This window comes from Calliphora vicina, chromosome 5, assembly GCF_958450345.1.
Source record: "Calliphora vicina chromosome 5, idCalVici1.1, whole genome shotgun sequence".
Lineage (NCBI taxonomy): Eukaryota > Metazoa > Arthropoda > Insecta > Diptera > Calliphoridae > Calliphora > Calliphora vicina.
In genome coordinates, this window is record NC_088784.1 from 46195961 (window position 1) to 46221126 (window position 25166).

Genomic DNA, 25166 nt, shown 5'->3' on the forward strand with positions numbered 1-25166 from the left:
AGGCCTAAATGTTAAGTGCTGAAAATTTGAGCCAAATCGGGCAACGATTTTTGGACGCGCATCGAGGTCATAGTTCAGATATATGCAAAATTTTACTGTTAATATGGAATAAATAGGTGAAACTCGTTAACTTTCTGCATTGTTTTCTAGATATATGTAGATTTATTTATATTAATGAATATTACATTAAAAAAATTTTTGGAAATTAACCCTGTATCTCCCTTGGTTCAAAATGACCCAAAAACTGTATTATCGCCAAAATTAGAGAAAAATGCAAATTTTTCAGTTTTTGAAAAAATTTTGCTACTAAATAAATACTTTTGCAATTGAATGCAAAATAATCGAAATATGTACGTAATTATCGTTGTAATGAGAAATAAATGACAAAATTTGATTAAAAAATTTTAAAGTTATTACAAATTCGCCAGACCATTAACGTGTTTCAGGCCACTTGAACAAAAAATTTAGGAAAAAAATTAAGATATTTCGAGAAAAATTAAAATAAAAGCTCATTTATACTTAAAATATGTCCATATTTACTTGTATATGAGTTTTTGTCTTCGTAGGATACCGTTAACCTATTCGCAGGTATGGCCAAAAAAAATAATTTTTTTAACGGCTGTTTCAAAACTCCATTTTCAAATTTTTAAAAATTTTGTTAAACAAATTTCAGATTTTTTCGATCATCACATTGGGGTTTATTGAGATCAAAATAGGGAATAAAAATATGAAAAAATTATGTCAATGCCTCTTACAGTTTTTCCGTACCTGCGATTTAAATTTTGCGTTTTTCAAGAAAAACTAATTTTTTGTCCATATTTAGGCGAATGAGTCCAATTTCCTTACTGTTATAAATTTTAAGTAAAACTTATTCATAGTATTATAATCCTCGTAATTTTAAATATGGTCTGAAAGTTTTACTAAAATCGGAAAACGTTAACCTTTAAATCGTGAAGGTCAAAGGTCAAATTTTTCAATATTTGGAATTTCTAATGAAAAGATAGCGAAATGTTATATATTTTTGGGCCGATTTTAATGAAACTTGAGGAAAATATACATTGGGGTCTAGCATTTACAACAACAGTGAAAAAATGGATTTTAACCTTTAAGAGGACTGGGGTCAAAATGGTTGTGTTTTTCGTGATTTTAAAAGTTGAGGGTAATTTGGACTATAAGTGCTGCTAAGGGTTAATTTCCATTTTTGTGCTGTTATTTTAAATTCTGGACTTTATGTTATATTTTCCTTAAGTTGCATTAAAATCGGCCCAAAAATATATAACATTTCGCTATCTTTTCATTAGAAATTCCAAATATTGAAAAATTTGACCTTTGACCTTAACGATTTAAAGGTTAACGTTTTTCGATTTTAGTAAAACTTTCAGACCATATTTAAAATTACCAGGATTATAATACTATGAATAAGTTTTACTTAAAATTTATAACAGTAAGGAAATTGAGCTCATTCGCTTAAATATGGACAAATAATTAGTTTTTCTTGAAAATCTAAAAATTTAAATCGCAGGTTCGGAAAAACTGTAAGAGGTATTGACATAATTTTTTCATATTTTTATTCCCTATTTTGATCTCAATAAACCCCAATGTGATGATCGAAAAAATCTGAAATTTTTAAAAATTTGAAAATGGAGTTTTAAAACGGCCGTTAAAAAAAATATTTTTTTTGGCCATACCTGCGAATAGGTTAACGGTATCCTACGTAGACAAAAACTCATATACAAGTAAATATGGACATATTTTAAGTAAAAATGAGCTTTTATTTTAATTTTTCTCGAAATATCTTAATTTTTTTCCTAAATTTTTTGTTCAAGTGGCCAACACGTTAATGGTCTGGCGAATTTGTAATAACTTTAAAATTTTTTAATCAAATTTTGTCATTTATATTTCATTACAACGATAATTACGTACATATTTCGATTCTTTTGCATTCAATTGCAAAAGTATTTATTTAGTAGGAAAATTTTGTCAAAAACTGAAAAATTTGCATTTTTCTCTAATTTTGGCGATAATACAGATTTTGGGTCATTTTGAACCAAAGGAGATACAGGGTTAATTTCCAAAATTTTTTTATTATAATTTTTTTAATGTAATATTCATTAATATAAATAAATCTACATATTTCTAGAAAACAATGCAGAAAGTTAATGAGTTTCACATATTTATTCCATATTAACAGTAAAATTTTGCATATATCTGAACTATGACCTCGATGCGCGTTCAGAAATCGTTGCCCGATTTGGCTCAAATTTTCAGCACTTAACATTTAGGCCTAGTGTCACAATATTCCACCCGGCACTCTTTGAAATCTAAAAAAAAAATGGGCTGTCACTCTAATGTATATATATTTTGGTATGGGTACCTGCGCACAGGGACCACTACGGTAATGAACAGGCAGACGAACTAGCCAGAATGGGATCTGCCTTAGATATCTCCAATGCGGTCTCAGTAGCGATTCCACCTAACTCACATTTCACTTCCTGTTATCATAAATAATTAAAAAACAATAAATCACCGGTGCAAATTTATGTTAAAGAATTACTTAATAAAGGCCTAAGCTATCTTTAATGCTTGTATAAATCTATGTTATTTACCATCTGCTTGGGAAAACTGTAAAACTATCCCAATTCTTAAACCAAACAAGTCTGGTCCTTTATCATATTGACTTGTGGGATAGGAAATGATTGTTGTCTTCATCGATGAAGATAATATTCTACCTCCTCAACAATTTGGATTCATAAAAATATTTACTTCCAAATTGGAATCCAATGTAAGATCTTCATTTTCATTATTTAACATTATTTTAAGAATTAACAAGCATGTATTTGGCCTAGTAGAAAAACGGTACCGTATACAATTTTCGACAAGCAAAGTTTTGTAAAAGTTTCACAATGTAAAATAATATGCTAAATTAAATGATTTTGAAACATCCTGTTAAAGATCTGTCAAACTAGTGTTTATAAATAAAAAAAATAAATATAGTAAATTTTTGGTGAAATTTTTTTGATGTTATTTTGAAAATGTGAAAATGTTAAGTGTAGCTTTTTATTCTTCGTCTGAAGAGCCAGTCAGCATTCAAGAAATAAACGCTGTAAGGAAGCAGTTAAGACATCAAACAAATATTTTTACACTTCCAAACAAAAAGTGAGTTTAAATCAGAGATCGAAAATAACTCGTCCATATACAGTGATGGACTTAAGTATAGGCACAAGCGGCATTTTAAAATAAACGGGTGTTTTATTTGTATAAGAAAACCCGAAAAATTTATTTTATGATTAAATTATAGGAGTATAGGTTGTACATTAAAATAGTAAGCATAAAAATTAAATACATCTCCTTTGGACATCTTCTGGACAAAAGTATAGGCACAACTATTTGTACAATAATAAAAACGTCTATTAACATTAATTTAATATTTAGTTGGCAGTCTTTTTTACTGAATAAGTCTATTTGGCATGAAGTGGACTAACTTTTTGGTTCTATTTTCGCCTATGTTATGTCATTCTTCCATGAAAACAGCTTTAAGCTCAGTCTTATTTGAAATTGGGCGTTTTTGGATTCTTCACTCCAACTCCTCCCACAAATGGTTTAGGTCTGAGGACTACAGGGGTTGTGGCAAGACATGAGCCGTGTTATAGGCTGGAATACATGAGCCGTTGTCTTGCTGGATGGTAAATGATTTAGGTAAGTTTAGCTTCTCTGTGCTTTTTATGACATTCTCCTTCAAATGTTAAGGTAAACTGTCTTATCCATTATCTGGTCAATGAATACGACCTCTCCCACACCCGCAGAAGACATTCAGCCCCATACCAAAACAATTCCTCCACCATACTTTACTGTTTGTACAACATTTTTGCCTTCATATAACGTGTTACGCTTTCGTCAGACCCTAGTGTGTTCAGAAATGATTAAATTTACTTTCGTCTGTGAACAGTACCTGATCCCAAAAATCGCATTGCATAGTCCACTCCCTTTTTTTGATTACTAGTAAATGTTAACGGCTTGCGTCTAGCCACACGTGAGTTATAATCATCTTCATGCAACGTTCTCCGAACATTTGTGGAGTGTACATCTTTACCAAAATCTTGTTTAATCTTTGCGCCAACCTGGGAAGATGTTATTTTTAGATCAAGTCTTACTTTTCGTACGATTTGAGCACGTTCTTTCTTAGTTAGACCTTTTTCACACTAGGCAATTAAGTTGCGCAAGTCTCTTGTGTTTGTTGATGCCAGAGTTAATGTCGGGTTAAGGAGAAGAAAATTTAGCATGCTGTTTTTTAATGCAATCTTTAAATACAAAATTGCTGTTGTGCCTATACTTAAGTCCATCACTGCACATATCAAAAAACCCAAATTGTGATTTATATTTATTAAGGTGGCCCTTAATAAACGAAAGTTGGATTTTGGTCATTTTCATTCCCCAGTTTGGTACATTACTAAAAAAAATCATCCTGAACAAATTTTAGGTAAATCGGTTGGGGTTAATGATAGATAAAAAACAGAAATTGTTCAAAAAATGTTAAAGTTATTAAAAATTCGCCAGGCCATTAACGTGTATCAGGTAACTAGAACAAGAAATGTAGGAACAAAATTAACATATTTTGATAAATATTAAAATAAAAGCTCATTTTTACTTAAAATACAGGTAGGCCTCCATTTACGCGTTTTGTTGTGCCCAAAAAAATAGCGTGTAAAACGAGGTTCTAATTTAGAACGAAATGCTTTTGTGGGTCCAACAATTTTTTATTTCGCGTAAAATTATACATCAGTCACATCACAAAAAAAAAAATTGGGACCTCAAAATAGCGTTAAATGAAAGCGGATGTTACTACACAACAATTCAAAATCGAGTTTTTGATTAATTGAACAATTGCCAAGAATACTCTATTATTGATTTTATAACGTATCCTGTAAAAACAATGAAAATGTAGTTACGCCCGTTTGCATTTAAGGCGACGATATATTTATACTTTAAGTAAACTTATTTTATTTGTACTTTTAAAAACTTACTTAAAACAAAAGTAAAGTAAAAAAAAATATTTCTTATCGAAAATTAAGGAAAAAATGTCAATTAAAAAAACAAAATATTCTAATACATAAAAGAGATCAAAACATAACAAAAAATTCATAAATATTAACGAAGTTTTCAAAAAAAAATCTTTTATTCGCTTGTGTTTTTTTCGATTCTTGTTGTTTGTTGCCGCGTTATATAAAAATCGTGTAAAAAAAGTCGCGTATTTGAAAAAATGGTTGCTAATTTGAGTTCGCGTTATATCGAATTCGCGTAAATAAAGTACCGCGTAAATGGAGGCTTACCTGTATATCCATATTTACCTCTATATGAGTTTTTGTCCCCGTAGGATAACGCTATTCGCAGGTATGACCAAAAAAATAATGTTTTTTTAACGGCAGTTTCAAAACTCCAAACAAAAACAGCAGAAACATTAAAATTAACCCTATATATCACTTGGGGTTAAAATGACCCCAATCTTCTAAAACCATAACAAAAATTATGATTTTAAAAGTTTGGGGTCATTTTAACCCCAAGTGCCATTAAGGGTTATTTTCCATTCTTGTGCTGTTATTATAAATACTAGAGTTTATGTTATATTCTTCTTAAGTTTCATCAAAATCGGCCCAAAAATAAATAACATAATAAATTAGAAAATTCCAAATATTGAAAAATTTGACATTTGACCTTCACGATTTAAGGTTTAACGTTTTCCAATTTTAGTAAAACTTTCAGAGTATATTTAGAATTATCTGGACTATAATATTCTGAATAGGTTTTACTTAAAATTCATAACAGTAAGGAAATAGATCTCATTCGACAAAAACTGGCCAAATAATTGGTTTTTCTCGAAAATTTCAAAATTTAAATCGCAGGTACGGAAAAACTATAAGAGATATTTTAATAATTTTTTCCTATTTTTATCCCCTATTATATTCTCAATAAATCGAAATGAGATGATCAAAAAATTCTGAAATTTGTTTAACAAAATTTTTAGAAATTTGAGAATGGAGTTTTGAAACTGCATTTAACTGTATCCTACGAAGACAAAAACTCATATACAGGTAAATATGGATATATTTTAAGTAAAAATGAGCATTTATTTTAATATTTATCAAAATAATTCCTACATTTCTTGTTCTAGTTGCCTGAGACACGTAAATGGCCTGGCGAATTTAATAACTTTTAACATTTTTTGACCAATATCTGTTTTTTATGTCTCATTAGAACGACAATTACGTACACATTTCTATTCTTTTAAATTAAATTGCAAAAGTAATTTTTTAATGACAATATGTTTACAAAAACTGAATAAAATGCATTTTCCCCCCTTGTAAATGCATCTCAAAACTTCAGAGGGCTTGCGGCAAGTCTTAACCCCAATAGATTTACATACAATTTTTTCAGGATGATTTGTTTACTAATGTTCACCAAACTGGGGGTGAGAATGGCCAAAATCCAAATTTTATATTTATGTGATAAAGGTCATACCATACTATTTAAATAAAAATCATTTTATATGTGTTATTTTCAGTGATTTATTTTTGGGCCTAATTCAGAAACACGAAAGGAAAACGATTTTAATTTTTTTGTATGAAAAACACTCAAAAATTATTTGAAAACTGAGTGTTTTTCATACAAAAATTTTAAAATCGTTTTCCTTTCGTGTTTCTGAATTAGGCCCAAAAATAAATCACTGAAAATAACAGTTGTAAAATGATTTTTATTTAAATGGTTTGGTATGACCTTTATTTGTTTTTTAATGGTTTGATGTGAGATAAACAATACATTTGTTCTTGTTCTTAATAACTGTTACTTTCTCTTTTATTTACATACAATAACATATTGTTAGTAATTTTTAACAAATTATGGAAAGAATATGAAGTAATGAAGTCAGAGTAACACAAGAATTATAAAAATATAGATTACGCATTGCGCAGGTTTTTTTTTGGTTTAAATCAACAGGTGTTCGATGTGCTACGTCACATCAGCAAATAAAGTGATTGACGTCTAAAAAAAAATTTAAAAAATGTTTTTTTTTATGTTTTGCTTTTATTTTTCTCAAGTTCTAGGCTGATACTGAATGCGCAATCTATGTTTCTATAATTCTTGAGAGTAACAGAAATAAGAAATTTTTTATTAATTTGCTATAAATCTTTTGATAAATTTTATATATATAAGCGTTGATTTGCAACAAATGAATTTTTGCGATTTATTTTTCATTTTCGCAAATAAAAGTCACAAGCTGATCTTTATGAAAAAAAAAAATAAATTATAAATCACTCATCTAGATTATTTGTGTTTGTTTGTTTTCTGTTTATCTCAAGCCCTAACCTAAAATGTTCTCTAATACATCACTCTCTCAGTGATGTATCACAAAAAATTATTTTTAAATGGCTTCGAATGAGAATTTACCATTGAAATGAAAGTGAACCCGTTATTTTCGGTCTCTGGTTTAAATACAATAATTAACGTATTACAAATATATTGGTGTACATACAATGTTTATATTAAACCGACTTTTTAAAAAACCGGTTTGTCGGTTAACCAAAAATTGGCCTTTTTTAGAAACCCGGGTTTTCGGTTAACCGACTTCGAAAATCTTCTGACAACTCTCCAGTGGTACTTAAATACCAAACCGATGTACTTCTTTCCAATCAAAATATATTTATATACAACAAGAAAACCGACTGGGATTGTTTCAGGGAAATCTTAGAGACAAAACTCGACACAAATATATCGCTAAAAACCGAAGAAGAATTGGATAATTCTATAGCTTTTTTCAATGATACGATTTTAAGGAAACTTTCTTAGAATTTTCCGTAGATTTCGTTTCTACTATACGATTTTTTACTTTTAAATCGTCCATACAAATCAACCCAGCCTAATGTACAGACTTTAGACTTATTTCTTCGTATATAATGTACTCATGGAAGTATTTTATTGCAATCAAATGTGATTTAATTATGGATTATGCTTTTTAGTGTGTAATAAAACTTAATTGCTAAATAAAAAATTTACTTTCAATTGTAAAGACATAATTATGAATGTTTTCTTTCTTATAATTTTCGGGATTTAGATTTCCCGAAAATCCCGAGCACCGGGATTTTTAAAAATCAGTACGGATTAGCATCTCTAGTTCCACCCAATGAAAACCAAAAATGCCACTTTTCTTTATTGTCTATACCACTTTATTGTAGCCGGCGTTGAACTTAACAACTTTACTGAACATTACTTTGCGATATTCGGACATTTAGATGGTCAAAATGCATGAAAAACGCAGAAATATTAAAATTTTTCCTACTTAAAATCCGTACGGATTAAAGCGAGCATAACTTTTAAATAAAACAACGTATGTTAACATTTTATACATGAAATTAAAGGAAATTTATTAAGCTTTCAAAAAATATAACTGTAGGTTTATGTGTCTTTATTGCGAATAAATTTTCTTGATTTTCTTCTTATGCCTCCCATTAATAGCTGCTCAACTTTTCTTCCCACTTCTTCCGTTATTCCAGCATATTTCTTCCACTTTGTTCTCATCAAAATCTGGTTATTTACTGTACCTGCACTCTTTTTCACTTTACGTTTAACAATTGCCGAACATATCTCGATTGGACGAAGATTTGGGCAATTTGTTTAATTGATGTGTTTTGGTATAACATCAATATTATTCTCATTATACCACCTCATAGTTGTATTTGAGTAATGACAAATTGTCGTTGAGTAATGACAACTTGGCTCAGATGTGTGATGACTTATAAATGACAGCAATCGCTTTTCCAAACTCTCTTTTTATATATAATTCTGAAAATTCTTTAAAAACATGTCTGAAAAGCTTGGCTCTTCAAACCGCTGCAGCGGATTGCCTGCCAAATTAATATTTTTTTCAATTTTACGTATTCATATTTAAAGGCCACACAACCTCGAGCTACCGAGACGTAAAAATGTTGACCTGATATCTGCAGAAAATCATATTTTGTCTATCTTTTAACCCGACAAACCCGGATTTTCTAGATATTTGTGCACAATTTTATCTCTAGCTTCATTTTACATTGTGTCTACACTTTTTAAATCTAAACATAATGACTTGCAATTCATTGTAGAATAATGGTAGATTTGTTGTAAAAACATATGGAACTATTTTTCCATTTTGATAACAATGGTTACTATAGTGCGTACGGATTTTAAGTGGCCACTTCTTTATACGATACATACAAATTTCAAATCTATATATATATATACTCCTAGACTTGATCCAGCGAAACGCCGCACACTGGTCGATCCCATAGGCCAAAAATAAAAAAAAACAAAGTGAAAAGTTTGTCACTAAATGTGTCATCACTATTTCTTATAAAAACCAGTGTTTAAAAAACTAGACTGCAAGTAGCAGTAGCAACGAAAAAACACAAGTAGTCTAGTTAAAAAATTAATAAAAACTCGGAGTCAATAATTACTACTACTACTGCTACCTTCACATTTTGGTAGCAGTAGTTGTAGTAGTACTAATAAAAGAAAAATTTAAAAGTAGCAGAGCAATTTATTTTCTATTGCTACCTTAAAAAAGAAAAAGTTTTGATGTAGCAGTCATTAGTTTTTTATTAATTCTGCTACTTTTAAAATTTAGTAGTAATAGAAGTAGCAGTTGAGGTAGTAGAAGAAGTAGCAGTTAAGTAGCAGTTGAAGTAGCAGCTAAGTAGCAGTTGAGGTAGCAATAAAATAAGTCAAAAATAGAAATCTTCAGCCAAAAAATTATATTATGTGTTGTTGTTGTGAATGTATATTTGTGTATGTTGGTCGTGTTGTAAACAAAAGTTCGGCTTTTTTGTTATACACACAGAAAACACGATCTTTCTGTTAGCAACACGAACATCTGAGACGAATAAAATCGAATAATTCTTTCAAACTCTTTCAAAACAAAAACAACATACAGTGTTTAATTCTGTCAATTTTGGTGTTATGACTGAAGATTTTCTTTTTTGATTACTTTTATTGCTACCTTAACTGCTGCATCAACTGCTACTTTACTGCTACCTTAAAAATTAAAACTCGATATAGAGCAGTAGCAATGATTTGTATTTTTATGCTACTACTCCATTTACAATTCATGTATTATTACTACTGCTCTGTTAAGAGTTTTATATTTTGAAGGTAGCAGTAGTTTTAAAAAAACAAGAAAACGAAAAAAGACAAATGCTACTGCTACCGCTACCGCTACATACACTTTTTTGAAGCAGTAGTTGTAGCAACAGTTAAAAATTTGTTAGTTATCGTAGCTTTTTAAACACTGATAAAAACAAGGTTTTAATATTTATAGTTGTTTTTGTTTTATTCCAACTATACTCTTCAGAATAACTTCAAAAGTGAGAACATGTTGACAGTTGGTTTTTGCAGAGTGAAAAAGTGGAAAATTAAGCGCAACTTTAAATTAATTAAAACCATATAAAAAAATGTTTTTTTGAAATAAATCAAAATGAATATTGAATTGGAAGATATTAACTTAATGTTAAGATAATTACAATGTGTTTAGCTTCTTGTGTATTTTTATAAAATTAATATTTGCCCAGTGTCATTTTCAGTATTCGTTCGTCCATATATTTCAATTTCAACTAGAGTTTTAGTTGTGTTCCCCCTGAAGTCTCCAATGGAATTTTTTCTGGTTTATTAGTTAATATTCCAAGATTCTAAAATTGAAAATTTCAGCTGCATCCTTCTGCATCTCTTTGATTTACAGTACGAGACACAAATGTGTAAATAAATTTGGAAATATCTATAATTTGAATTTTTGTGCTCAACATTTACCAATCTGACAATATTTTTTACACAATATGAAGATCATGATTAGTGAAGTATAGCAATACAAAAAAATTAATTTCAAGTAATGGCATTTAAATACCAGGATATCAAAAAGTTAAAAACTGAATTACACAATTTTGTCGCATTTTCTTTAAAGTTAAATAAACTTGTTATTATTATTTAGAAAAAGAACAATTTTAATCAATTTCATTAATGACAGTTAGTTAAAACATGTTACTAGTTAACAATTTACAATTCTTTAAGGAATATTGAATATGAAGAAGATTATCACCGAAGTTGCAAATTCTGTTACCGAGCAGCTGAAAAATGGTATCTCCCATCGAAAAATATCCACCAAATTCAATATTTCTTTTAATCTGTTGAGAACATAGCGAATATATGTGGTTTGGCTTTTCCAGCACCAATTTGTGGACGGAATTCAATTCTATTGTTAAAAGATGGTCTCACTGTATAACGTCTAGTTGCATCAGGAGAAGAAAATAGTCCCCGTGAGGTACAACCAAAACTATCTTCATGCTACCAAATTAAGATTTCAAAACGTGCATCTCTTAGAGAAATCAAAAGATGTGGATTTTATGCAATAAAGATTGTTAAAAAAACCTCGTTTAACTGAAAGACACAAGTCTCTTCGACTAACATTTGTAAAATTTTTTAAGAAATGGACCTTTGATGATTGGGAAAATGTTATCTGTACAGATGAATCGAAAATTAACCATTTTAGAACTGATGGACCAAAATATGACTACCAGAAACCAAATGCACCATTAAAAGACCGTGATTTTATGACGACTATGAAATATGGTGGTGGAATATTGCCATTTTGTGGTTGTTTTTCTGCGAAAGGTGTAGGAAAACTCCATAAAATTGGTAGTAATATGAATGCAGAAATGTATATAGACATTATCAAGACAACAGATGTGGATAGTCTGAATGATTGGCGTGGACAAATTGAAAACACTGTGATACTACAAGATAACGACAACAAACATAAGTCTAAAAAGACGCTTAATTTTTTAAAAACCGCCAAAATTACATTGCTAGATTGACTCCCACAATCTCAGAATTTAAATCTGATTGAGAATTTGGTGCGAATTCTAAAACGTCGCGTTTATAATTATCAAAATGCATTTAGAAACACAACTCAGCTCTAGGAGCGCTCCCATGATATCTAGGGATCTATAATGCAAGAAGAGTGTCGCAAACTGGTGGAGAGTATGCCCTCCAGAATTCAGGCTGCCATTGACGCGAAAGCAGGTTATTCGAAGTACTAAAAAAGTTACTTTAGTAATCTGCGCCAAAAGTGTGTAAATGGGTTGCAGTTATTTTTTTTAGATTACTGGAGTATAATTAAGGAAATATTTTATTTATTTAGTCCTAAAATATCCTTAATAAATATTGTTTAAAAAAACACAAAACGTTTTTTTATAAACATTGCACTTTAAAAATGGTGTCACAAAGTGTAAATATATGACCATCATTTACACATTTTTGTCTTACACTGTATCTCTCATACACCAAAGCGGCCTCGTTGTTTTTGATGTCCAACTTTGAATTTTTGTGAGGTATTTTGTTAGTTTATGTTCGCGTTGCTTTGTTATTGTTATGCATGTAAAGAATTGTGTTTGTTTTTTTCTTTTCCACGGACTTTTAATATTTATACTTTATGAATTTGGTCCTTATTATAAATTGTTTTTGCAATAGTCACATCTTATAATTGCAAACTTTCGCGATCACATATTTTTGATATTTGGTGCTTAGAATGCTGAAAAAGCTCGAAAAGTGAAGGATGTCGTTAAAAACTATATTAAAAATAAAAATGAGAGCTACACATTTGAAGAAAGTCATTTAGAAACACGCTTAAATTATAATTGCAAAAAAAATTAAAATTTTTGGCAAAAATGCAATCGTATAAAAACAAAAGTTCAAAATACATATTCTGATTGGCTTGCCTAAAAGGAGTCGATTTTATTAAACTCACATGAGCGGTCGGACCATGCCCAGATTTAGTTTGCAATTTTTTTAGTAAGAATTCTTATTGATTTTTAATTTTTTATCAATTTTAAAAAGTTTATAGTCTCACTTATATGGGGAGTGGGTGTGACAGTCGTCCAATTACGCCCATTTTTGAAAAAAATGTGTGCAATATCCTTATTATATATTGTACCAAAAATTATAAATGTACTATTATTTATTACCGAGATATGGAATTTTGATTAACCAGACTGTCATAACTTCGCACTGCGCGTTGGGGTGAATTTGGTATGGTAAGGTGGTGGGTACGAGTCATCAACCACTCCCATTTTATCATTAAATATTTCAGACATATTTATAAAGCCGTGACCGAAATTACAAGTTGATACCTACACTGGAAGTATTTTTGGCCGCCGACTCCATACAGCACCTACCACTGTGCGCCGGGACACGTATAACTTTTTTTTACCGATCTAACATTTCCCGGTGGGTAATTCTAATTTATCAAAAATTATGAGTTTTAATTTATATCAATATTTGGTTCCTTAAAAGTACACTTAAAAAGTCGTGCGTTGCGTTTTAAATCGTTTTCGTACATGAAGCGTAATAGAAATTATTTATTTTTCTGAATTTTAGTATGTAATATTTTTCAAGACGTACTAAACAAATTGCGAACAAATTTTATCAATATCTTGAATGCCATGCCAAACAATTGCCCAAATGCCAAACATTTTTGAATATTAGGCATATAACTAATTTTGGCGAAATTTATGGCATACCACCACGTGATGGCCAATGTTGTAAGTAATGAAAATCATTATTGCGTTTGGTGAGTGAACTTTTTTAACAACCGCGAAAAAATAATACGGTGGTTTTTTTTATATTTTTTAATGCTCTATTCGACTATGCTATGCCAATTTGCATATTTGCAAAAAATGTCAATAGTTGTTTCCCTAATGTACATAAATAGGTTATTCAATAAAAAATATATACATATTTTTGCCACTGTTACTTAAAAGGAATAAAAATGCTTTTTTTTTAATACAAGGGTAATTTTTATTATATTCAATGAACAGGAACGTATAATATTATTTTAAACATATATATGTAAATGTATCCATATTTTTTTACACGCCGCTTTATATGAATTTGTTGCTTTAGAAGTTTAAACGTCAATTTAAAAGGCGATCTCTATATCAGAGGGTTGGTAAGTCTTCCGATGTCCTACACTATTGTATTTAATATATTTCTTTAGTTTAAAAATCGAATATATTTTAAAATTTTATGTATTTTAATCGTAATAATGATGAATTGGATATGCTCAAATTAATTTGTATTCAAATATTTTTTTTTAAACGTATTAGTCAAGTTCAATCTCAATCTATGTTTTTTTTTGTAAAATTTATGTAACATTCACAGATATTTATGAACTTGTCTACCGTTTTGCGTAATCACTATTTACACACAGTTACTAAAATATACGTACGATTGACTTTTTGCCCTTTTTTAAAAAATCTATATATTTAAAAATACAAGGCCTGACTTATTCATTCACTCATGACTGATGAAGCAGTGAATGAATGAGTCAGGCCTAGTATTTTTAAATATATAGATTTTTAAAAATAGGCCCAAAAAGTCGATCGTACTTATATTTTAGTAACTGTGTGTAAATAGTGATTACGCAAAACGGTAGACAAGTTCATAAATATCTGTGAATGTTACATAAATTTTACAAAAAAAAACATAGATTGAGCTTGACTTAAGGGTTAACAATTTCCTAGAAATTTAAAATTACGAACTCGTAAATAAGCAACCCAAAGGAATAATCTAAAATTAAATAATATAAAAGGGGCTATGAAATGTACTTTTAAGAAAAAGTCAAATTTCCTCGAATTCGGATTTCAAATCGGTCACCTAATTTAACATTTATTAGAATTGATTTTTTTTTATTTTTTGAAATATCGTTTAAAATTTTTTTTTCAAAATTTAAAGTTTCGGATTTGGTGTAGCATGCAATTTTATGATTTTTTGTATCAAATTAAAATGGGTTGTTGATGTCTGAAAATATGTATGTTTTATATTTAAACAAATTTCAATAAAATACAAAAAATATATTTTATTTATTTCTTTTCAACATTATTTTTTCGAAAATATTGCTACTTTGACCCAAAATTCGAAACATCAAATAAAATGTGCAATTGAAGTAATTAAATCTTACTAAAGTACAATTGTAATAATTTGGAATACATTAAAATAGCAGACTAATTAATTTTCTGGACCGCTACGGCCCTCTTCAGTACACTTTTGGTCTGCATAGAGAACTAATGTCGACTATACTTAAGAGCGAACATTAAGTCTATCATAGACAAGTAAAAGTAAACTATTTAAGATGAAGCTGTTTTTAACTCATTTAACAACATCATCTGCTATTCTTCGTCATGTTGAAAAGTTCGTGCAAAAAGTCATAAATGTTGAAGTTACAAGATATTGGCAATTTTCAATATCAGCTGTAGTATATTTTATGAAAACATTTTCTACAATTGAGGGTGGCACCCAGTTAAAGTCGTTTTAATTTAAAACATACTTTAATTTTGACTATATGTAGTTTCAAAATAACACTGTGCAACAACCAAAATCGCAATAGGATGAAACCAAAAGCAAATGAAAGCAAACGTTTTCCATAAGCTTTTATTTTTTTACACGCATTTGAATTAAGTGTTAGAACACTGCCTATTTATTTTTATTATCCCGGAAAGTTGTGGTATCTTACTATTTTTGGGGTCGGGGAATCCATTTTTGATATTTATTTTTACCTAAAACTCACGCTAGAGGGAGCTGAACAGTGATGTAGAAAAAAATGAGGAAAATAAATCTGTAACTTCTAAATGGTTGGTCCGATTTTAATGAAATTTGACATGCGAAAAGAGGAAGTCGAATTTAGGATTGACCTGATCCCCTCGAAAATTTAAAAATTTTTTTTCATTTAAGATATTCGATGTAAAGTGCTTTTCAAAAAGCATATATTTTTTATACATCTTCTAGGAAAATTTTTAGATATGTTAAAAAGATAAAAAGTACTTTTTTCCTAAAAAACTAGCGAAAAATTATTTTTATTTTTAATTTTTTAAATTCAAATGCGTATAACTTTGGACTCAGTAATGATTTTTAAACAATTCTTTTTTATTTGACATATACATTTGTTTTTAGTCTGATAAATAAAAATGGCGGAAATCGGGATATATTTGGACCCGCTGTTATCAAAAAACTGGAGTAGGGTGGGTAAAATTGTTGAAAATTAAATATTCAAATGCGAATATCTCCTAAGCTATAAGAGTTAATTGATAGCTAAGACAAGGTTTTTTGTAGTGCTCGACGAGGAGATTCTGGCCCTAATTTTATAAATCACGTCACCAAAGTGATATTTATGTGCAAAGCAAAAACAACATTTCACACATTTTAAAACTGTGCCGAATTTTATATACCCTTCACCAAAATATACTTTAAAATAAAAATTTTAAATATTTTTAGGTAAACAAAATTTAATTTTTTTCCAGTTGTTTTTTCCAAATTGTTTTTTAAAATTTTTTTTTTTTAATTTAATTTTTTTTTTTTTTTAAATTTAATAATTTTTTTTTTAATTTTAAAAAATTTTTTTTTAGTTTTTAGTTTTTTTTTTAATATTTAGTGAAAAAAAATTTTGGTGGAAAAAAAATTCTGGTTAAAAAATATTTTTTCCGATTTTGACCCATTGTAGGTCCAACTTACTATGGTCTTATATACGTCGTTGTACAGGTCTTTGAAATATCTATCATTAGATATCCATATTGTCTATATTAATGATTTAGTAATCCAGATATGGGTCAAAAATAGGTAAAAAATCGAGGTTGCCCTGGTTTTTTCCTTATACAGTGGTGGCCAGGAATTTAAGACAAAAATTGTTTGCTAAATTCCATGTAATTGTCAATTATTTTTTCCAATATTTCCACAAATATGTATGCATGAGGACTGTTTTAACACACAAGTGTGTTTTATTCGACTGTATCAATTCATACATATTCACCACGAACTCATAAGATTTTTCCAGAACTTGACCAACATTTTTTTTTTTAAATAAACATATTTTCTCACATTTATATCATTTTATTTTTATTATTATAAAATATTCGGACCAAATTTCGTATTTTTAGTTCCATTAGTTTCGGTCATACCATGTTATTAACAGCGGATGTTCGCTGAGGTGGGTCAACGTATTTCCACATATCTTTGTCCATATATGTTTTACCGATTTTTCCAAACATTTTTCAGAAACTAGAAATATTAATAATAAATTTCATACCCTTAGAAGTCCTTCTATTTTGGCTCTATCGCACTTAAAATTCCGTTGATGAAAAAAATTCAAGTATTTGTCTTAAATTGGTGGCCACCACTGTATCTCAGCCATTTGTGGACCGATTTTCTCAATTTTAAATAGCAACCGAGCCGGAAGATATTGATGTATCATTCGTGTATGTAAGTTATTTGGGGGCTTCAGAAAGTTGATTTCAACACACAGACGGACAGACGGACATGGCTATATCGACTCCGCTATCTATAATGATTCAGAATATATATACTTTGTGGGTCGCAAATGAAAAATGTAGAAATTACAAACGGAATGACAAACTTATATATACCCTTGCCACTCATGGTGAAGGGTATAAGAAATATCAAAAATGGATTACCCGTCCCCAAAAATAGTAAGATACCAAAACTTTCCGGGACAATAAATATAAATAGGCATTGTTTTATCAAACTATAAAAAATATGCTGTAAAGCAATTTAAACGATGTATGAAACTGTGTCAATAGTAGTTCCCAAAATATTTGATAATGATTAGTTATTATATTTTTGTGAGAAAGGTATATATACGTTTGTCATTCCGTTTGTAATTTCCACAATATAATTTTCCGACCCTATAAAGTATATATATTCTGGATCCTTATAGATAGCGGAGTCGATTAAGCCATGTCAGTCTGTCTGTCTGTTGAAATCAATTTTCTGAAGACCCCAGATATCTTCGGGATCCAAATCTTCAATAATTCTGTCAGACATGCTTTCGAGAATTTTGCTATTTAAAATCACCAAAATCCGTCCATAAATAACGGAGATATGAGCAAAATCCGAGACAACTTCTGAAAATTTCATCAAAAAAAGACAATTTATTGCATGCTTTGACAAAAAAGCAACAATACGTATGTTTGGATGTGTGTTGGTTTCATTGCTTTGCGTATTTTGATTTTTTTTGGTGTTTTGTGTTTTGTTTTGTTTGGCGTTGTTGTTTTTTATACAACGAAACGTATGTTTGGATGTGTGTTGGTTTTATTGCTTTGCGTATTTTGTTTTTTGGTGTTTTGTTTTGTTTGGCGTTGTTTTTTATACAACAAAACGTATACATAGTATTTGGATGTGTGTTGGTTTTATTTTGCTTTGCGTATTTTGTTTTTTGGTGTTTTGTTTCGTTTGTAACTTCTACAATTTTTGATATAAAGTGGGCAATATACATACATACATATATAATAATTATTATAAAAAAAATAATGCATCCTCAACAAAGGTGAAGGGTATATTAGATTCGGCATAGCCGAAAATAGCACTCTTACTTGTTAAAATATAAATAACTATTTACTTTGATTGAAAGGTGACTCAGCCCCTTGGTTAAACTTCAAGCAGTGTTAAGAAATTAGTTCATATAAAGTTTGAAGACTTGTACAATTATACTTCTCCAGAAAATTGCTATTTACTGCGTATGATTGGTGCCACGCCCATTTATACAATCATACCCATTTTCAGACAAATTCCGTACAGTGTTAATAAATTAATTCGTACAAAGTTTAAGAATTCAAATAATTTAATTGTCAGCGATTATCTGCAACACCAGTCATCACTTATAGGTAATTTTTAACCTTCATAGAACATAATAGCCTGATTATCGAAACAATGTTTCCATGTGGGCCGAATGGAAAGAGACTGTACACCAAGTATTCAAAAAATACAGTTAAGTTTGGCAATATAATGGTGTGGTGCTGTTTATCGGGTTTTTTTTTATTTTTTAAAGAAAAAAGCAAGCACATTTTTGATAATTTTAAACTAGATTTTTACGCTTCTAAAATGTTTGACTTTTATTTCTTGTTGCTAAAATAAGTTATTTTGTAATTTTTATTTCTTGGAGCGAAAATAAAAGTTATTTTTTCGATTAGAAATAATGTTATTTTTTGATTTTAAATTTTTAGTATTGTGACTTTTTCTACAATAATTATGAATCGTTTATGTTATGTTTAGATTTTTGTCAAAATGTTGTTTTTGGTAATGGGTGTTTTTTGGTTTATAAACTAAATGCTAATAAACAAAATTTGTATTTACTTTAAAAATAAACATCAACAAAAACATGCTTACTAACCGTTGTTAAGCTAAATTCGATAAAAGTTTATCCAAAAACGAAAATTAGCTTAAAACACGTGTAGTAAACCATTGTTAAATATATTGTTACGAAATTGTACTTGAATTCAAATATAACGATTTTAACGGCTGATTTAAAAGTACCATAATGCTTTCAAATAGCAGTGCTGTAATAGCAAACTGTAACTTATCTGTGGGCATTATTAATATTGAATAAAAACTTTCAGTTGACCATTGATCGTAAGTATGGCAACGCTGTTTGCTGCGACCGTATATTCGAATTCGAATATTCAGTTAAAGAACATTGTAGATAGTACACCACAGATGGAGTATGTATTTGAAAGCTCTAGACCGTTAAAGAGCAATCTAGACTGCAGATGGCAGTGTTATAAATAGTGGAAGAGGTTGCAGTCGTTAGTGAGTTTATCAAATACGCTTTTCGAATAAACATCAACTGAGTGCTGTGTTTTTCAAGTGAATTCGTGTACATTATAAAGTGTGTCTGTATTTCTGCGAATTTATAAACGTGTATAAAAAAAACATTGAGTGACTATTTAATTTTGTTGTTGTACATTTTCAATAAATAAAGAGTTGTTACAATTTTCAAACTACTAAACGGCTTTTATTTGCAATCAAAAGTATCCGGTTTATTTAAAGGAAATAAACAAACGATTTGAAAAGGTTAAAACGTAACAATATGAAATTTAATAATGGTTCAACCCTACTTTAAACCTATTTTAAGGAATTCTTTTTAAAGGATTTTAAAGATAAATTTGAAATAATAGACGATACTATTGTAATTGCTATACACAATTTCCAATCCGCTGGCGAATAAGTTCCATTTTAATAGCATATGATTTTGTTTGATTTTCCTGTGGCAGTGAACTACATGAGGTTTACAAGTGAGTTTGATTGGCATTTTTGTCATATACTTTTAACCTGCAACGCTATATAGTAATAAAATGTGTAAGCATTGTGGAAGAAGGTCCAAAGGATCTAATATACCCATTCCGGAATTATAACTGTGTGTTTCCACATAGAAATTCATTAAAGTTTGTTAAAATTTAACAAAATGTCAATAAATGTCAAATAAATTAATAAAATAAATTATAAAACAGTGATGTTTATTTTATCACAGAATATTCGTCATTCGAATACTTTTAATAATAATTGAATTGAACTATATAAAAAAGTTTGTACATTAATACATTTTAGCTTAATATAAATTTACAAGAATCAGATATACATTTTTTCTCTAAAAATTAGTTGTTATCTTCAAAAATGAACTATTACTAAAAACAATCAATGAAAAAAATAAAATTAACGAATATTTTATCCTAATTGAAAGCAACACTAACAACGAAAAAGGGGAAATAAATGAGAAGCATTGCCCGCTTAGACAAAAATCAGTACATTAGTTATTGTGCCTTTAACAAACGTTTTTGAATACAATACTTTTACAAATGGGTTTTAAAGCTAAAGTGTTCGTTAACAAAATTGTGTTTTAAATCTACAATAAGTTTTTTTTTTTGCATAAGACTGTTACAGTATATACATTAATCTATTTGGGACACATTTTGGTAAGAACAATAGGTAATAAGTTACATGGATGAGAAAAAACACCTGTTTGGCCAAAATGTCAAATTTTGACCCCCTATAACTCCGAGAGTTCTTGACCGATCTTGTTGAAAAATTGTATCTGATGTCGGAAGACATCGATTTCAAAAGTTGGTTCACTTGACATAAAATCCCCCATATATGTACTCCTGATGGGACATATATGAGCTCTACAAAGTGTAGTTAAATATTTAATTTTCTGAAAGTTTAGGTCCTCCTTTCGATTTGTGTGTACATGCTCTACGAACAAAGTCCCCAAACCGCAAATGAATTAAGGCCCCAAAATTTTATATAGAAAAAACCGACAGCGTTTTTTGGGGATTTATTTCATTTCTAAAATTGGGGATTTAATTCATAATTTAATCAATCTGGGGTGTATCAAAAACTGGCTTAGCTCAGAAAAGTTGTTTTGCGTTGCCGACCTTTGGCAAATTTTTTAAATTTTGTTTTGGGTTTTAGTTCCTATTGTTGGGGATTTATTTCATTTAGAACTTTTGGGTTTTCATTCATTTACGGTTTGGGGACTTTGTTCGTAGCGCCGTGTGTACATATTTTTGCAATCCAACCAATCTGAAATTTCTTTTGAAATATTTTCTTATAATATTCCAGCAAATATACAGAATATTGTAAAATAATTTCCTAAAATGTGTCGACTAGTCTGTTAGGTGTGTGAAGGGAATTTAGACAATTTCGTTAATTTGTATTAGATAAAGTTTCAGATTTTTTCTGACATCGGCTGAAAATGTTTGCTTGGTAAGTATCACACTTTACATGTATGTTTGCCGCTTTTCCAACCGATGTCAGTATTCTTAATTTACTGCAAAATTGCAAATAATTTCTCGAAATTTTATGCATTATAATTTAGAAAAAATATTAAAGTTAACAAAATCCGCATGCTTAAGTATCGTTCGTATACAACCGCAAAAGATAGTTGGTGTCATAATATATTAATTTTAGTTTTTATAAAAAATATTCTATTTCCTCATATAGTATTTATTGGTTTATTTTTATTTTTGTTTATTATGTTTTACGTATAGTAGTTATTTTAATCAATCGAAAGTCTACAATTTATCATCAATGCATTTATTTTTATTTTTACATAGGAACCCCGCAACTCAGCGCTTCCACTAGAGCTGTACGATGATTCTTCGTCGTTACAAAGTCAAGATATTGATAAATGTAAGTATAAGAAATATACACTAACACCCATAATCATAATGAATTTTAAAAGTTTGTTAAAAAAGTCCATACTAAATATGTTTTTTGAACCATTGATAAAAATTGATTATGAATAATGCCTTATACATACAGTACGAGACACAAATGTGTAAATAAATTTGGAAATATCTATAATTTGAATTTTTATGCTCAACATTTACCAATCTGACAATATTTTTTACACAATATGAAGATCATGATTAGTGAAGTATAGCAATACAAAAAAATTAATTTCAAGTAATGGCATTTAAATACCAGGATATCAAAAAGTTAAAAACTGAATTACACAATTTTGTCGCATTTTCTTTAAAGTTAAATAAACTTGTAATTATTATTTAGAAAAAGAACAATTTTAATCAATTTCATTAATGACAGTTAGTTAAAACATGTTACTAGTTAACAATTTACAATTCTTTAAGGAATATTGAATATGAAGAAGATTATCACCGAAGTTGCAAATTCTGTTACCGAGCAGCTGAAAAATGGTATCTCCCATCGAAAAATATCCACCAAATTCAATATTTCTTTTAATCTGTTGAGAACATAGCGAATATATGTGGTTTGGCTTTTCCAGCACCAATTTGTGGACGGAATTCAATTCTATTGTTAAAAGATGGTCTCACTGTATAACGTCTAGTTGCATCAGGAGAAGAAAATAGTCCCCGTGAGGTACAACCAAAACTATCTTCATGCTACCAAATTAAGATTTCAAAACGTGCATCTCTTAGAGAAATCAAAAGATGTGGATTTTATGCAATAAAGATTGTTAAAAAACCTCGTTTAACTGAAAGACACAAGTCTCTTCGACTAACATTTGTAAAATTTTTTAAGAAATGGACCTTTGATGATTGGGAAAATGTTATCTGTACAGATGAATCGAAAATTAACCATTTTAGAACTGATGGACCAAAATATGACTACCAGAAACGAAATGCACCATTAAAAGACCGTGATTTTATGACGACTATGAAATATGGTGGTGGAATATTGCCATTTTGTGGTTGTTTTTCTGCGAAAGGTGTAGGAAAACTCCATAAAATTGGTAGTAATATGAATGCAGAAATGTATATAGACATTATCAAGACAACAGATGTGGATAGTCTGAATGATTGGCGTGGACAAATTGAAAACACTGTGATACTACAAGATAACGACAACAAACATAAGTCTAAAAAGACGCTTAATTTTTTAAAAACCGCCAAAATTACATTGCTAGATTGACTCCCACAATCTCAGAATTTAAATCCGATTGCGAATTTGGTGCGAATTCTAAAACGTCGCGTTTATAATTATCAAAATGCATTTAGAAACACAACTCAGCTCTAGGAGCGCTCCCATGATATCTAGGGATCTATAATGCAAGAAGAGTGTCGCAAACTGGTGGAGAGTATGCCCTCCAGAATTCAGGCTTGCCATTTTTAGATTACTGGAGTATAATTAAGGAAATATTTTATTTATTTAGTCCTAAAATATCCTTAATAAATATTGTTTAAAAAAACACAAAACGTTTCTTTATAAACATTGCACTTTAAAAATGGTGTCACAAAGTGTAAATATATGACCATCATTTACACATTTTTGTCTTACACTGTATGTACATTAGAGTGCTCCAAGATTGTATGGACGAAAAAAACTTTCTAGGTACAGGCCGTCCCCCCTCTAGAATTGTTCTATGTATTGTAGAAACACATTGTGTAAAATATTAGGATGATAGGATAACGTTAACTGGTGGCGCAACGACGCTGAAGTTTTGAGGTGCATTTACAAGGGGAAAATGTGCAATTTTTTCAGTTTTTGTAAAAATTTTGCCATTAAATAATGACTTTTACAATTTAATTTAAAAGAATCGAAATGTGTACGTAATTGTCATTATAATAAGATATAAAAGACAAAAATTGGTGAAAAAATGTTAAAGTTATTAAAAAATCGCCAGGCCATTAACGTGTCTCAGGCCACTAGAACAAGAAATGTATGAACAAAATTAACATATTTTGAGAAATATTAAAATAAAAGCTTATTTTTACTTAAAATATATCCATATTTACTTGTATATGAGTTTTTGTCCTCGTAGGATACCGTTAACCTATTTGCAGGTATGACCAAAAAAATTAAATTTTTTTAACGGCAGTTTCAAAACTCCAATTTCAAATTTTTAAAAATTTTGTTAAACAAATTTCAGAATTTGTTGATCATCACATGGGGATTTATTGACAACACAATAGGGAATAAAAATGTGAAAAAAGTATGTCAATACCTCCTATAGTTTTTCCGTACCTGCGATATAAATTTTGCGATTTTCGAGAAAAACTAATTTTTTGGCCATATTTTGGGGAATGACCAGAATTTCCTTACTGTAATTATTTTTAAGTAAAAGCTATTCAGAATAATATAGTCCAGGTAATTTTATATATAGTCTGAAAGTTTTACTAAAATCGGAAAACGTTAACCCTTAAATCGTGAAAGTCAAAGGTAAATTTTTTCAATATTTGGAATTTCTCATGGAAAGATAGCGAAATATTATATATTTTTGGGCCGATTTTGATGAAACTTAAAAAAAATATAAAATGAAGTCTAGTATTCACAATAACAGTACAAAAATGGAAATTAACCCTTAATAGCACTTGGGGTCCAAATGACCCTCAACTTTTAAAATCACGAAAAACACATTCATTTTGACCCCAAGTACTCTTAAGGGTTAATTTTCATTTTTGTACTGTTATTGTGAATACTAGACTTCATTTTATATTTTTTTTAAGTTTCATCAAAATCGGCCCAAAAATATATAATATTTCGCTATCTTTCCATGAGAAATTCCAAATATTGAAAAAATTGACCTTTGACCTTCACGATTTAAGGGTTAACGTTTTCCGATTTTAGTAAAACTTTCAGACTATATATAAAATTACCTGGACTATATTATTCTGAATAGCTTTTACTTAAAAATAATTACAGTAAGGAAATTCTGGTCATTCCCCAAAATATGGCCAAAAAATTAGTTTTTCTCGAAAATCGCAAAATTTATATCGCAGGTACGGAAAAACTATAGGAGGTATTGACATACTTTTTTCACATTTTCATTCCCTATT

General features: G+C 29.3%; 1 protein-coding gene across 3 annotated transcripts in view; it reads left to right on the forward strand.

Annotated features, from left to right (window-relative positions):
* Nucleotides 1-25166, forward strand: part of Slik (Sterile20-like kinase) — a 181917-nt gene that overhangs the window by 90903 nt on the left and 65848 nt on the right. For all 3 annotated transcript variants that reach the window (XM_065512570.1, XM_065512569.1, XM_065512571.1), the window contains exon 6: nucleotides 21966-22041. In XM_065512570.1, coding sequence (XP_065368642.1) covers nucleotides 21966-22041 — 76 coding nt within the window. The remainder of the gene's footprint in view (nucleotides 1-21965; nucleotides 22042-25166) is intronic.